Source organism: Festucalex cinctus, chromosome 2 (assembly GCF_051991245.1).
Source record: "Festucalex cinctus isolate MCC-2025b chromosome 2, RoL_Fcin_1.0, whole genome shotgun sequence".
Classification (NCBI taxonomy): domain Eukaryota; kingdom Metazoa; phylum Chordata; class Actinopteri; order Syngnathiformes; family Syngnathidae; genus Festucalex; species Festucalex cinctus.
Window position 1 is genome coordinate 25,293,639 of NC_135412.1, and position 13,948 is coordinate 25,307,586.

Genomic DNA, 13,948 nt, shown 5'->3' on the forward strand with positions numbered 1-13,948 from the left:
CCAGAATCGATTTTTTTTTTTTTTTTTTTTTTTTTTAGGATTCACACCTTAAGCATGGAAGAATGTTATATGAACGGAACATTAAGCCTTAATATTTTATTTTAATGCTGTTTAAACATGAAACAGATTACAACCTCTATAAGACTGAAATTTCAGATACATAAATAATACATTTTCATATAAATCTTACACTCTACAAGCTTACTGATTAGTATTTTCTAAATTTGAATGAAAAAAATCGACTTATAAATTCGTATCGGGATTAATCGGTATCGTATAGAATCGTGACCTGTGAATCGTGATACGAATCGAATCGTCAGGTACTAGGCAATTCACACCCCTAATATTTAGCCATGCACTGGATGGAAAAAACATTACTGCAAGTCTAAAGACTAACTACCCGTGTATGTAAGCGCTCGGTTACTTCAGATGACAATCGCTGTTCAGTTAGCAAGACAAGGAAAAGCAAAGTGCGCGTGCAACAGTTGAGAGCCATCTGTAAGCGTCCAACTGCTTGCATCTTTAACCGTTGGCTGCAACTCAAGCAGAGGACCTGATTCTTTCTCCCCCAGTCCAGATGGCTGATCTTTTTTTCCTTTTTTTTTAAGTGTAACGCCATCCAAAGCAAAGTGTTGGGTGGACGAGCGGGTGGGAAAGCTGAGACAAATCTTAAAAAACAGACTGAATTCAACTCTTGATTTTCTTTCAGGCATTTCGAAAATGGGATTATTTCTTTGCAGCAGCGGAATTAGGAACACTGATGAATTAACATGAGAATTAATTGCAATCTGCTTGAGTCATTAAAGAGTTCTTTGTATGCCAAAAAAGGCAATTAAGGAATAGAACTTATTTGGATGAAATAAATTAACTGGTTCTGTTAGTTATTATTTGGATCCAAGGAACTCTTAGAGGGGGGGATTTTTTTAAATTTTTTTTAGGACTCCCTCATAATCCATTCTCTGAACAGTCCTTACTGTGGTCGCGGGCACATAAGCATAATTACCGTGCACAAGCAACAGAAAACATGAGCGGGATTCCTTTTCGCATTGTTTTTCTTATGACAAGAAAAAGACATGGTTCCCATGAACTGCACGAATGCAAGCACAAGGATTTACCAGGAATTTTAGAGAATGAAAGCTTGGGACCTGTGTGATGTTTTACACCAGAGCGCGGGAAGAAATCGAAAGTAAGGTTCTACAATTACAATGGTAAACATGATGCAGAGTCAGAGGGTCAGAGTGAAAAGCTATGCTGGTCAAAGGTGCCGATAACGTCTGCAACCAAGCTTGAATGCCACTGTAAGTGTTCCGAGAAGGACATAGATGAAAAGGTCTTCAGTTTGAAAGAGCTTGACAAGTGTCGTGTTTTTAGTAGTCTGACCAAAGAAGCAAGCTACCAGTTGAACGAATTGAAATAGGCTACTGTGGTTTTGTTTGCCCTCACAACGGTTCAAAATTAAAGATACTGATCACAATCATATCTGAGGTTTTAATTGGCCCAAAGCTAAGGTGGAGCAAAACAACTGGTTCAGTACGTTTGTTTTGACACCATTGTATTTTTATTTATTTTTTTAATGATCTTGTGGAGTCCCAAGATAAGTCACCAAAGAGCCCTGCACTGCTTGAAACAGAGGTGGGCACTACGTCAATTCCCATCAATGACAATGGCCACTTTTACTGAGTGCTTCCGCATTTTTCAACAAATTCTTTATGACCCAATAACACGGACTCAGCAGGACCGTCTGTATCAACCCGATCGACGGACATAAATCTGCTTAAGTCGGTGCTCAGTCCGTGTATCCTTTGCGTCATTAAGTGCTCGTCGAAAGGTGAACATCTCCGTTGACAGGAATTGACGATTGTCCTTAGGTTGAGTCTCCAGTTTTCTTGTGTTCCCAAATGAGATTGTTGTGGATTTCCGTTCACTGAATCTAATCAAAACATAAGTTGAAATGCTTTAACATCTCACCACAAGGCCCTCGTGGGGAATAAGAACTGTCGGACCAAGACTGATATTTTTGTTGACGTCAATGTAATAATCATAGGAAATTAGATTCATTCACAGTATGGCCCCTGGATTCTTGCATCCCAGAACAGATGCACAACATGCTAAAGGCATTTGCCATCTGTTTGGAGAACACCCGGGGGGGTTCTGGAGTGTGTAACTTTCTTATGTCCGCCGCGTATCGTGGTCCAGTAAATTTATGGAGTTGTCAGCAATCACCGTACCTCCATGCTGTGTCCTTCCCTGAGGTTGTACGTTAGATCGTGTTGGATTTCTGTTAGGAACTTCTGGGCGTAGTCGGGGTACAGGCAGAGAACCTCGCGAAGCCCTTTGAGGCTGATGTACTGCAAGTCGCAGTAAGTCAGAGCCTTCACACATGCGTTGGTCTTAATGACTTCTTCCTGGGTCAAGCAGTCAGAGCCAATCAGGTCACCTCTTCCTAGAATTTGAAAAGAAAGACTTGGTTATTAAAAGTGTAGCTGTTGCTTACTGATTCTCCCCATGGTCCATCCAAACTAGGAGGGAGGAGGTGCAGCAATGTTTTTCTTCACTGTGGGATGAGGGAAAATGAAATTTTAAAGTGGATGATATGCTCAGTGTTGCACCATTTTCTCGTATTTTTCTGCCTCCCTCTGCATCACATCCCTTCTGCTGAGCTGTAAATCCAAAGCGGCGCTGCCAAAGCAATTTGTGTGTGTGCAGCCGTGTCTCTGGGAGAAGAACACCACACCTCCTGTGAATTGGCACACGGGAGGCAGCAATGACAATGTTGTGCATGTAATATGTGCACATCCCCAGGCCAAGATGCTAATAAGAGCGCCATTACATTATTTACACCAGTTAGATCATTAATACAAGCAGCTGTTTTGCTTCATACGTACAGCTGCTGATATCAGAGCTGTTTGTGTCTATCTGGTCTATTTCATGTGTGCTATGAGGACCAGTGTGAGTCTCGTGTTGCGGAACTTGGCTGTGGAGAGTCTTTCAGTTGGCCAAGAATGTTGCAGATGTACTGTTACAAGGTAAGAATGCTGGATGCTGACATGGGCAATTTGGCATCAGTGGCTGTTCTTATTCGCTGCTCTGAAATAGTGTATTTTATTCCATTTCTTAGTGATAATTGACATTACAGTATATCGCTATAAAATCCAAGCCAAGTCTCTCACGTCCAAAGCCAAGTCGCTCCACTTCCAAGCCAAGTCTCTCACGTCCTAGCCCAGTGTTCCACGTCCCAGCCAAGTCGCCCCAAGTTCAGTCCTGTCTATTACTTGGTTATGGTCAATAAAGTGATTCTCAGTCCTCTTCCCGTCATGTGTCTCTGCCATTCGGTCCATCTCCCACCACATTCACTCCACACCTTCGTGACATCCAGACCTCGAGGACCAGAATTGGCCAACCCTGATCTAGCCTTTTCTATCGTGTTTTGTCCTCATTAGGATCACAGGTAAGGTTCCCATCCAAGCTACATTTGAGAGAGAGGTGAGGTACACCGAGGACTTGTAATCAGCCAATTGCAGGGCACATAGATAAACACACTCACAATCAGACCCCAAAACACTTAAAGTGAGCACGGTTAGAACATGCCTAAATCCACACAGGGAGGATGGTTCTGAGATTCAAACCCTAAACCACAAAGCTGCGAGGCAGACGTGCTAAAAACTCCATGATTTGGAGATGGGTCACGTTGGACAAAAAATCCTGTGAAAATTGGGGCATATAAATAAAAAAGTGCGGCTCAAATTTTTACCAGTACAATCAACTTGAAAGAGGGCAGGTTCCTTCACTTCTCAGTAAATAATACATGAACCGTAAATTCAAATTGAGACACGGGCAGTGGGCATGAATGTGATGAATTGTATGCTAATCTACAATAGGATTTTTTTTTGGGGTGGTCTGTCTCAGTGTCATTCCGTGTGTCTTGTCTTGAGACCAGTGGTGCCATCCAAGGTTCTAAACGTCATCGTGCTGGTTTTGTGATTACTACGTGAAATGGAACAAAAGTTTTTTTGTTACCCAGAATGGCGAGCACGGTGTTGTCCTTCAGCACTTCCATGGAGCCGGAGCACGCAAAGTAGATGGCTTGCAGGGCGTCGCCTTGCCGGATTAGAAATTCCCCGGGAGCACAGAAGGACGTCTTAATGATTAGTGAGAGTGAGCGTAGGCATCCTCTGCTGGCTGACTCAAAGAGCGGCAGCTGCAGTAGCTCCTTGTTTAGGTGCATGGCAATGTCAGCCCTCAGCTCATCCGGGAAGTCCTTCAGCAGCTGTAGAGTGGATATGAATAAAATATATACGGATGGAGAAAAGCTTCAACTGAAGATGACAAATACTGTGGTGCCTTGAGATACGAGTTGAATTTGCTCCGTGACCACACGTGAAACTCAAAACACTTGCTTAAAATGATACACCACTTAATAATCATTTTCACGTATTGGATTAGGCATTATGTACAAAAAATAAACGCCAAAATATCTCTGGCATCTTATTCCCTGAATTTTATTTTAAACCAATTAAGTATCAGAATTCGAACGTATCGTGGGGAACGCCATTCTTCTGGCCACGTGATCGTGATGACGTATCCCGTGCGTAAAATGAAAGCCGTCTTGCTCATTTCAATGGGAGTTTGCTGACGTAATTGGCAAGAAAAATACCTCTTCGATCCCAAATACTGCGCCAATTCTGTTCAGAGTAAAGTCCTCGGATGCATGTCATTCCTTGTGGGGGTGGGGCAGTGGGGGGGGGGTTCCACTGCTAATGTGGGCCAAAGCGTGCTTGCACGACATGTAGCTTAGCCTAGCAGAGTACGTAAGTCACCCGGATGTTTCCCGTCCATCTCGACTTGCTGGCGGTTGGATCTGCCAGTTTCATCCGGCTTTCGTTTGAAAACAAACGAGTGCTTCTTTGTTGTAAGGCATAATTCCGTGATAATTCCTTGAGTATGTCTTTGCTGTTGCTAATTCAACGTGTATTTTACGCACACGATATGTCACGATGATCACGTGACTGTCCAAAATGCCCGATACAGTACTTACCGCAAAAATATTCATAAAAAGTGCTATAAAATCAAAATTGCTCGACATAAATTGGAAATTTTTGAGGGGAAGAGTTTAGATGAACCATTTCACAGAATAGCTGGTTAGTTTTTCATGAGTCTTGTGTTCCTTTAAATAAATAATCTTTGCCCATTGAATGAACACAAATGCCATCCGTAATCTGTTACCAACCTCCCCCAAAAAACAAATGTTTTGTATTTGTTTTTAATAAGGGAAAGTACCACTGTATAAAATTGGCATTTATAAAAAATAGAATAATAAACAGAGCTCCGACTCACCCAAAACTATTTGTGTTCACATTAACAATTGAATACTGAATTAACTTTAATCGGATTCTTATACTTTCATCAAAAACACATCACAGCCCAACAAATAAGTCCAATGACCAAGTGTCATTCATTCACTTATTTGAAATGTATTGAACCCAAGTGGGTTGACGAAGCAGTGTTCACCGACTGAAAGGTTTTTCTTTTTAGTTTAAAATGGCTTACTTCAACTTCCAGGATCCTGGAAGGACAACTATCGAATCCTTTGGTCCAGTAAATCATTTGCATAGTTGGACGAGCTAGCTAGTGCTAAGCTAACCTGTTGTCTCCTGTCCGGTGACAGAGTAGCCAAACGCCCTTCGTATGCTATTGTGACAGCGAAGTACCAAAGATAAAGGTTGCGATAAATTGCCTCGACGGACTGCGTATAGCGGTTGGATTTAAAGATCATTAGCCAGCCTAATATTCCCATGCACACGCAAACGCTTCTGGCTGTTGTCCTCATATGTAGCACTCTTTCACACAAGAGCACTCCCCACATACATATGTCATACTGCGACGAGAGTGTTGCCACCTAAGAGATCCCCTGCGACAACACACAGGACAATAAGCTTAAACCCGTTCAGACTCGAATCCGAAAGTTCTGATTCGGTGTTCATTCAAGTCACCACTAATTCGTGCACAATCCTTGTAGTGACATAAATAAATAGAACGCCAAGAATCAAATGGTTTGTACATTATGACTTAATGCTGCAAATTCAATGTGTTGTTCCCACCTTGGCCACTGGGAAGCAGTACAGTATGATAGGCTACAGTCGTGCAGACACAGACGAAGAAGAATCTTCTTCTAGTGCTTGGATGGTTAACTGGATGTCCGTCCACACTGTGAGCGACGCTTCTGGATTTAGTTTAACAGTAAACTTTATTGCATCCTGACTGGCCGGCTTGTTGTTCTACTCCATGTATTGTTATCCATCAGGATGCGTTTTAGGCACCTGTTGGTCACTTGTTAGGCATCTATTGATGAAGAGTGATAATTTGTTGGTGATGGTGTCATATTTCATAACTCATATCAGTATACCTCTATGAGAACTGCCTTACATTGGTATTGAGTATCTCAATCTTGTTACGGAGGGACAAAGCCTTGGAGGTCCAAATGGGCCACAGTTAGCTCCTTATGACCTGATTTGCGCTACCATCTTTGCTGCCTATGCTTTCCAGATACTCTTTGTTTGATATTCCCTTCCCTGTAGGGGGATCAGAGCTTTGTGCTCATTGTTAATATGTACTTTGGCTCCTTAAAGGTTGTCAAACACTGGTCTAGAATACAGAAACAATGACAAAGGATAAGAGAATGAAGTACCCTTGCAACTTTCTTGACTGTGACCGTTAGACGCATGATTTAAATGTATTTAATATTTCTACCAACCTCACTGACGTCAATGCCATTGTTGACGGACCAAGTTGTCTGGAAACACTCCATCATGCGCTGCTCAAGGGCTTTGGGCAGCCGGTGCACTCTGATGAAGTCCTTCAGATCCTTGGTGCGGGTGTGGTAAAGGGAGCGGCGTGAATACATCCTCTGGATGATGGCAGTCACGTTTCCAAACACCACGGCGTGCATTAATGCTACGGACGAGACAAAAGTGAAATGGAGACAGCAAAACCAGCAAGGAAACATTTGGTATCTGTCCAGCGTGATGCTTTGCACACCTCCAATCAGCATGGTGCAGATGGAGAAGATCTTCTCAGAGTCCGTGTTTGCTGACACGTTGCCGAAGCCGACGCTGGTCAGACTGCTCAGAGCAAAGTACAGTGACGTCACATAAGAGCTCCGCACGGATGGACCGCCGCTCAGCGCCATGCCTGTACCCCCCGGCGCCCTCGCACGGGACCTGCTGCCGTTCCACTGGGATGCACCAAACATACTCGCCCCGTTTGATGGCTCCAGGCCAGAGTTGTTCCAATGGCTGGAGTTAATCAGTTCTGGTGTCCCTGTAGCTTGAGGCGAATCGGAAACCCCCAGTAGGGAGGTCAGTGGAGCCAAGAAGTATGGCGTGCCCAAACGTTTGGCGAGCTCATGAAGCCAGCCTGTTGGGGGGTAAAGCATAAAAGTTTAATGGAGATGGATTCTCTGTCAATAGATTTTGTATGCCCTCTGTCATGGTCCTGTTGGGACAGCTGATTTACTGATTTGGCTGTGTTCAGTTTTTCAAAGTTTGCTGGGGTTTTCTTTCCTGACTATTTTTTTGTGTGTGTGTGTCTGGTACATGTCTCACATGGTCAGATTTTGTCATTAGTCATGGTCTCAACCTTTCCCTTGCATCTTCTCCTGTTGTCTCTACTTTAGTAATTAACTAATTCAAACCCAAAAACGTTTTTTTTAATACTTTTTCTTGCACTCCCCAAAATTTATTTATACATTTTTTTATGCTTGAGCATACATAAGGCTTTGATGCAGCTTCTGACATGAAGAGGTCGCTTAAAGCAATGTTAGTTATTACAATACAGGCCAGCAGGTGGCTGCAGAGTATAAGAGATCAGCCAGGGCCATTTGCAACAAGTTCTTTTTGCCATTGTTTTCAACAGGTTTGTGAACAATGATGAAACTTAGCTATATTCTAATGCTAATTGCTGCAAAACAGAAACATACAAATACACTTTTTTTCCCCGATGAAAGAAGAGACTATAATCTTTCTTTTGCTAGGTTACATGTTTTTATAGCAATAAAACACACTATTCTGTGGGCCTTGCAAAATCAGGCAAAATCCAATAAAACAGCCGGGAGCGAAGGGGGTTGCTTCAGTGAAAATGACGACGAGTGATTGAGTTCATCTGTATGGATTTAGTCTTTTCACTGAATGCAATTGGCATCTTTAGCAGTCATAACAAGGATTGAAGAGTGTGTATTTTGGGTCTGTTAAGTGTCAGGAATGTTAGCTAGCGCTCCCCACTGCATTAAGTGCTACGTTAACCTGTGTATCATGTTAAGAGCCTTTTAGCATACTAGGCTAGTCTACTCAACTCCGAAGCAGCGAGGATTTGTGGTTGCTTGGTTGAGCCTAGAGCTAGTTTGCGTAGATCACCAATGTTACAATGATACTGTGACCCTAATTGAGAGAGCTTTCGGTGGTGTGTGGTTGTCAGCAAGTGCTACGCAATGGTACGCTAAGAAATCTCAAGTCTAAGAGGTTAAATGCTCAGGCTCCCAAACCACCGCCGCTCTCAAGGTCTCAAAGTGAGTGACTTTTAACTTAATGTACAATTGCAGAAAGCTAGCTAGCATTCGTTGCATAAGCAATGCACAAAAAACAAACAATTAATCAAATCCCTTCTTGTCTGTACAGTATTTTCTAGTCTAAATCATGAGACCAAGAATAACTAGCACCTCGCAGCATTGTTATTTGCGGTAAACACAGTGGGAGGTGAGAGATGGCCATAATTACGTTTTCTCACAAACACATGCTCTGTGGATAAAATATTAAGGATAATTCTTTGACCTATCGTTGGAGGTGTAGCTGCTTAGTATGGTTAGCATTATTTATTTTTTTGGGCCATTTTTAGGTATGCTTGCATAAAGCATAAAGTCCCCCAGATGATGAAATGTAATCACTTTGCTTGTCTCCTACTAAGAAATTGGGTCATTACCGTCTATGAAATTGAACACTAATGGAAATTTTGGCAAGCTTTACACTGCGCACAACAGTTGTATTAATTAAGACAGAAATCCTGCTCTGTTGAAAGGCGTGACAAACCTATGTCCCAAGAAGCAGGACTGTTACTTTCAATCTCGCTGCGGCCGATGAAGTACCAGACGCAGGCCATCCAGTGGCCCAGCAGGGCAAAGGTGGACATGAGCAGGGTGAGCACTACGGCGCTGTACTGGGAGTAGCGGTCAAGCTTCTGCAGAAGTCTCAGAAGGCGCAAGAGACGGACCGTCTTCAACAGGTGCACCCCGAAGTTCTGGGTGATGCACAAAACAGATGGGAAAAAATGAGGGAGGAAAAATGTCCAATTTACTTAAATTGTATGATTTGATTTTAATTCACCACAAACAATGAATTTTCGTTCATCTATCTATGTCCGCAATATATAGTGCAAAAATAAAGAAATGCTCTTCCACTAGATGGCAGACGCTACAGTACAATTAACTGGTCTATCCACATGTTGTATTTCACTCAATATTGTAGTTCTTAGTTCAATAGGCTCAAAATTTACACTCCGCAAGTCTATTTATGGGTACATCAAGACAAGATCTTCATTAGTTCATTCAGTAAACTGTATATGAAGGTTATTATACTTAATGAAAACTAATGAAATTAAAAACTAAAAGTGGGGAAAAAAACTTACAAAATAAGATCAATCTTTTTTTTTTTTTTTTTTAAAGGAAAACTAACTGAAAGTACAGCTTACATTTATAAACCTAACTAAAACTAATTGTAATCATAGACAAAATGTTTTGCAATTAATATCATACACGGGCTTTTAGGGCTCATTTTGATGATTTATTTCAGTATTAATGTATCTTTATATAGAGGAGGGAAGGTCAAACAGTCAATTGATAATTGTAGTTTACTTTATCACACAATACTAGTCTTTTTTTTGTTTAATCTTGCACTCAAGAAATACTCCATATATTAAAGAAATTAATTTTTTAATTAAAAAAAAAAATCTTTTTTTTTTTTTAGAGAAAATTCAAATGATTAAAAACTAATAAGCCTGCTTTACAAACTAATTAAAAACTACATTTATTTAATAAAAATAAAAGTTAAGACGAAATACAAACCAAACCACAATGAAAACTACATAACCCTGCCATGTATTAGGGAGGTAACGATATCCAAACATCACAATACTATATTATCACGATATAAAGCTCACGGTACGATAATTATCACGATATTGCGGCGACTTTGACGAAATTTAAAAAAGGTTACAATATTGTAAAAAAAAAAAAAAAAAAAAAAAAGCTAAAAAAGCACAATATGGTGCTTTTGTACATAACAGCAATGCATATAAACCACCTACAAAATCTAATAACACCTATTGAGGCGCTTACTTGCTAATGCACGCACACATTGAGTTCCTCCACATATTGTTCACAGGCATATTACGTACCCCTTCATCTGACAATTAGTGTGGATTTTAGACATAGAAGCACAAAACATCACTAGTGAAAATTAAACTGCACGAAAAAATTATCCACGAGAGGGTGCTCGAACTGCACAAATGGAAATCAACCTGACTTTTTTTTTTTTAACAGATGTGCTGCTTTTAAATATTGTGAACATGACGACGACGATATTGTGGCACTTTTAATATCACAATATCACGATATTGCACTTATCGTTACATTCCTAATATATATATATATATATATATATATATATATATATATATATATATATATATATATATATATATATATATATATATATATATATATATATATATATATATATATATATATATATACATATATATATATATACAGTATATAGATAAATAATGTGACATTGCTTTTTAGTGGAGTGCCGTGAGATTTTTCTAATGTAAAATATGAGCATTGGTTTGATAATAATGGAGAAAGGCTGTGTTGGGCTCACCACGCTGATATTGAAAGCATAGAGTAGGTCGAATGGCAAAGCGGCGATCAGATCCACAAAAAGCCAGGATGTGACGTAATGGATGCAAATGGAGCGGGCGTCGTACACTACCTGACCGGAGGTGCTCACGTAGGTGGTTCGGAAATTCAGCACGATATCTGAAACACACAAACAAAGTTCTTATTGTGCTCATTTAACACAAAATGAAATATTGACACCGCATTCGGAGCATCCTCACCAATCATAAAAAGAATCTCCACCAAAATGTCACTGACACTGGGTGGGTTTCGTGCTGTCGACGCACCGTCCTCTCGTACCTCGACTGCTGTGAAGCAGACGTTGTAAGGGACCGTGACGGCGACGTAGAAGGTCGCCAGCAATATCAGCCAATCCCAGCCGGCCTTAAATGCGCCATAATGGAGGAGGATGAAGCGGGACTTCTGGATGTCTGCCACTTTGTACTCTGGCACCGGGTTAGCGTTGGCTCCCAGAACGCTCTTGTTATGAAACAAGAGGAAAAACAAACAAACACGATGGTCAGTGAAGGAGCAGCATATGAAGACAAATCAGTACTTATTATTTTCTTTCAAGTTTAAAGCAAGTCCCAAGTTCCTATAGCAACAAGCCAAGTTAGTGTTCTCGCTAAATTTTAGACGGGCAAGATGAGTCGAGTCATTACTTGGATGAAGTCATAAATCAAGTCACATACTCTTCCTCAGTCACATTATTTGTGTACATTTGCCATTTTTCCACTCGGTGTCTGTACTTGCGTTAACTGTACGAACACATTCACAAGCGCAGTTTTTTCTAGTCCCTAGCCAGTATTTGTATTGTCGATTATTTTACTTTTGTCTCCATGAAACATATAACAGGCGTGAAGTTTTGTCAAAGTTTGATCATTTATTTAGCAGCTAAGCTTTCAGACACGTTCACAAAGCGTAACCGTCATTTTTTAGTGATGAATAAATTTGTTGTGCCGCTTTTCTTGCAGTTGTAAATTTGGTGAATTGCAATTTAGACAGATTAAAAATCCCTTTCAGACCCGCATTTTTTTTCTGCTGGCCTTTTTTTTTTTTGCTTGCTGATTTTGACTTTTGATAAGAACAATATGGAAATTTTGGGGGAGTGTTATCTCATGTTTTTATTTGTTATAGTATAGGATAATATGGCTGTAACATGTTGTAAACTTTGTAACTCTGTAACTTAGTAAACTCTGTTTTGAGCTGATGTAAGCAGCATCTAGTTTCAACTGGTAAGACGCTATGTGATGTCAGGAATCTTTCATCTCTTTATCTGGTCAACAGCCAATCCGATGCTAGTACTGTTACCCACATGTCTAGCCACAGCCAATCAGATCGAGTCGTTGTCTATATAAGCTTGTCTGAGAAGTGTGTGTTTTGTCGGATTATTACCTCTGTTCCTCTGTGCAACTCCACCTCCCAAGTTAGCTCAGCGTCTCGTGATTCTTGATACATTCTCGTTGTTTCTGGTCTAGTCTCGTTAGTTCCACGCCTCTCGATGTTATGCGAATAAAGAGTTAACATCTCATTTGTGCCTGTGTTGTTTGGGATCCAACTTCAGAACATAACATTCACCATATGCTATTATTTATTGCACTTTATGAAAATATTTAATTATACCACGTTTTGTTGTCGATGCATTTGCTTTGATTTACGGTACTTCATCTGTAGTGAGGTCACCAAATGAAAATCTTATCTCAGTTGTCTGACCTGAGGTTAGAAATAAAACTTGTCAAGTCATGTAGTTCAAGTCAAGTCTCACGAATACAAACTCAAAGTCAAGTCTGTTTTTTTTCCAAACAAGTCCCAAATTGCCAAATTGGCAATTTCAGTCAAACTTATGTCCAACCATATGACGTGATTCCCCCACGTCTCATCAACAGCACCAGCAGTTCTCACATTGTTGATGTTCAACTTGCTCTTGGTCTTGTCTTGTTTCTGAAGGTGCCCAGAAAGCTGGTAGAGGACGGCCCGACTTCGACGGCGCTCCATGCTGCAGCTGGCCGGGCGGCTGATCCGGTGGACCTCCAGGCCCGTTTCTTCATCTGAAATGTGGAAAGCAACTCGTGAATTTCCGGTAAGTCTGTGACTCTACGGAGTATCTGCTTGACCTTTTCGGTTGTTTCATTGTTCAAAGGGGGATCTTGCGCTCACCGGTGTCGGACTCATTGTCACGGTCCAGGTCTTTGTTCCCTGTGATGTCCTTCTGCGAGACTAGGAACAGAACCACCTCACTCTTCTCATTCTTAATGGGCACAATGTCCAGCAGACACCAGAACTTGGAGCCTGCACAAAGCAAAAAAGTTTGAGAAATTTGGTGCATTGAGAAAGTCTACACACCCCTGTTCAAAGGACCATTAATGTGACTTAAAACCTGTATAACGCATTTAAAAAATATATATTTGATGGGGGGCAGTGGCAGTGTTCAAAGTCATGTTGGAGTTAGCACACATCTCCCACCATTTAAAGTGCAGCTGATTTAGCCCAAGTAAAGTTCAGTTGTTCTAGTAGGCTTTTCCGGTACGACTGTGCAATTAATCAAAAGTCAATTAAAATTTCAATTATTACACTCCACAGTTACAAAATCAGTCAAAATATTAATACTAATTTTGAGTTGTTTAAATTTATATATTTGCACCTTTTTTTAAAAAAATAATTTTTAAATGACTGATGTAATAAATTTTGTTTGGTCCAAAAGGAACTTACATAATCATAGTGTTTCCCAGAAAGTTGTTTGAATATTTTTACATGTTTAAACATTTTCTTCTTCTGTACCCAAGAACAACTGATTGTCCTAATCGTTATATCAATTTTTACCAGATTAATCGTGATTAAATATATTCTTCATAACCAAGCAGCCCTATTTTTGGACATTTTTATTGCTTTCTATTATCTGGAAGTCTTCATTCAATTTTGTATTCAAAAGGTCAGCTTTGATTTGATCAAAATATCACATTTCCCTGTGTTTGGTAAATTATTATTTTTTTAATAAACGGCTTA

General features: G+C 40.4%; 1 protein-coding gene across 3 annotated transcripts in view; it reads right to left on the reverse strand.

Annotated features, from left to right (window-relative positions):
- Nucleotides 1-13,948, reverse strand: part of LOC144014286 (voltage-gated delayed rectifier potassium channel KCNH8-like) — a 30,643-nt gene that overhangs the window by 6,774 nt on the left and 9,921 nt on the right. For 2 of the 3 annotated variants that reach the window (XR_013282439.1, XM_077514004.1), the window contains exons 3-11: nucleotides 13,103-13,234; nucleotides 12,848-12,993; nucleotides 11,167-11,425; nucleotides 10,929-11,086; nucleotides 9,078-9,285; nucleotides 7,036-7,413; nucleotides 6,752-6,951; nucleotides 4,018-4,267; nucleotides 2,229-2,443 (exon numbers count right to left, since the gene is read on the reverse strand). Coding sequence is in view for 2 of the 3 variants with exons in the window: in XM_077514004.1 (XP_077370130.1) it covers nucleotides 2,229-2,443; nucleotides 4,018-4,267; nucleotides 6,752-6,951; nucleotides 7,036-7,413; nucleotides 9,078-9,285; nucleotides 10,929-11,086; nucleotides 11,167-11,425; nucleotides 12,848-12,993; nucleotides 13,103-13,234 (1,946 nt within the window). In the remaining variant the exon portion in view is untranslated. The remainder of the gene's footprint in view (nucleotides 1-2,228; nucleotides 2,444-4,017; nucleotides 4,268-6,751; nucleotides 6,952-7,035; nucleotides 7,414-9,077; nucleotides 9,286-10,928; nucleotides 11,087-11,166; nucleotides 11,426-12,847; nucleotides 12,994-13,102; nucleotides 13,235-13,948) is intronic. The other variant, XM_077514005.1, reaches the window with a different exon arrangement.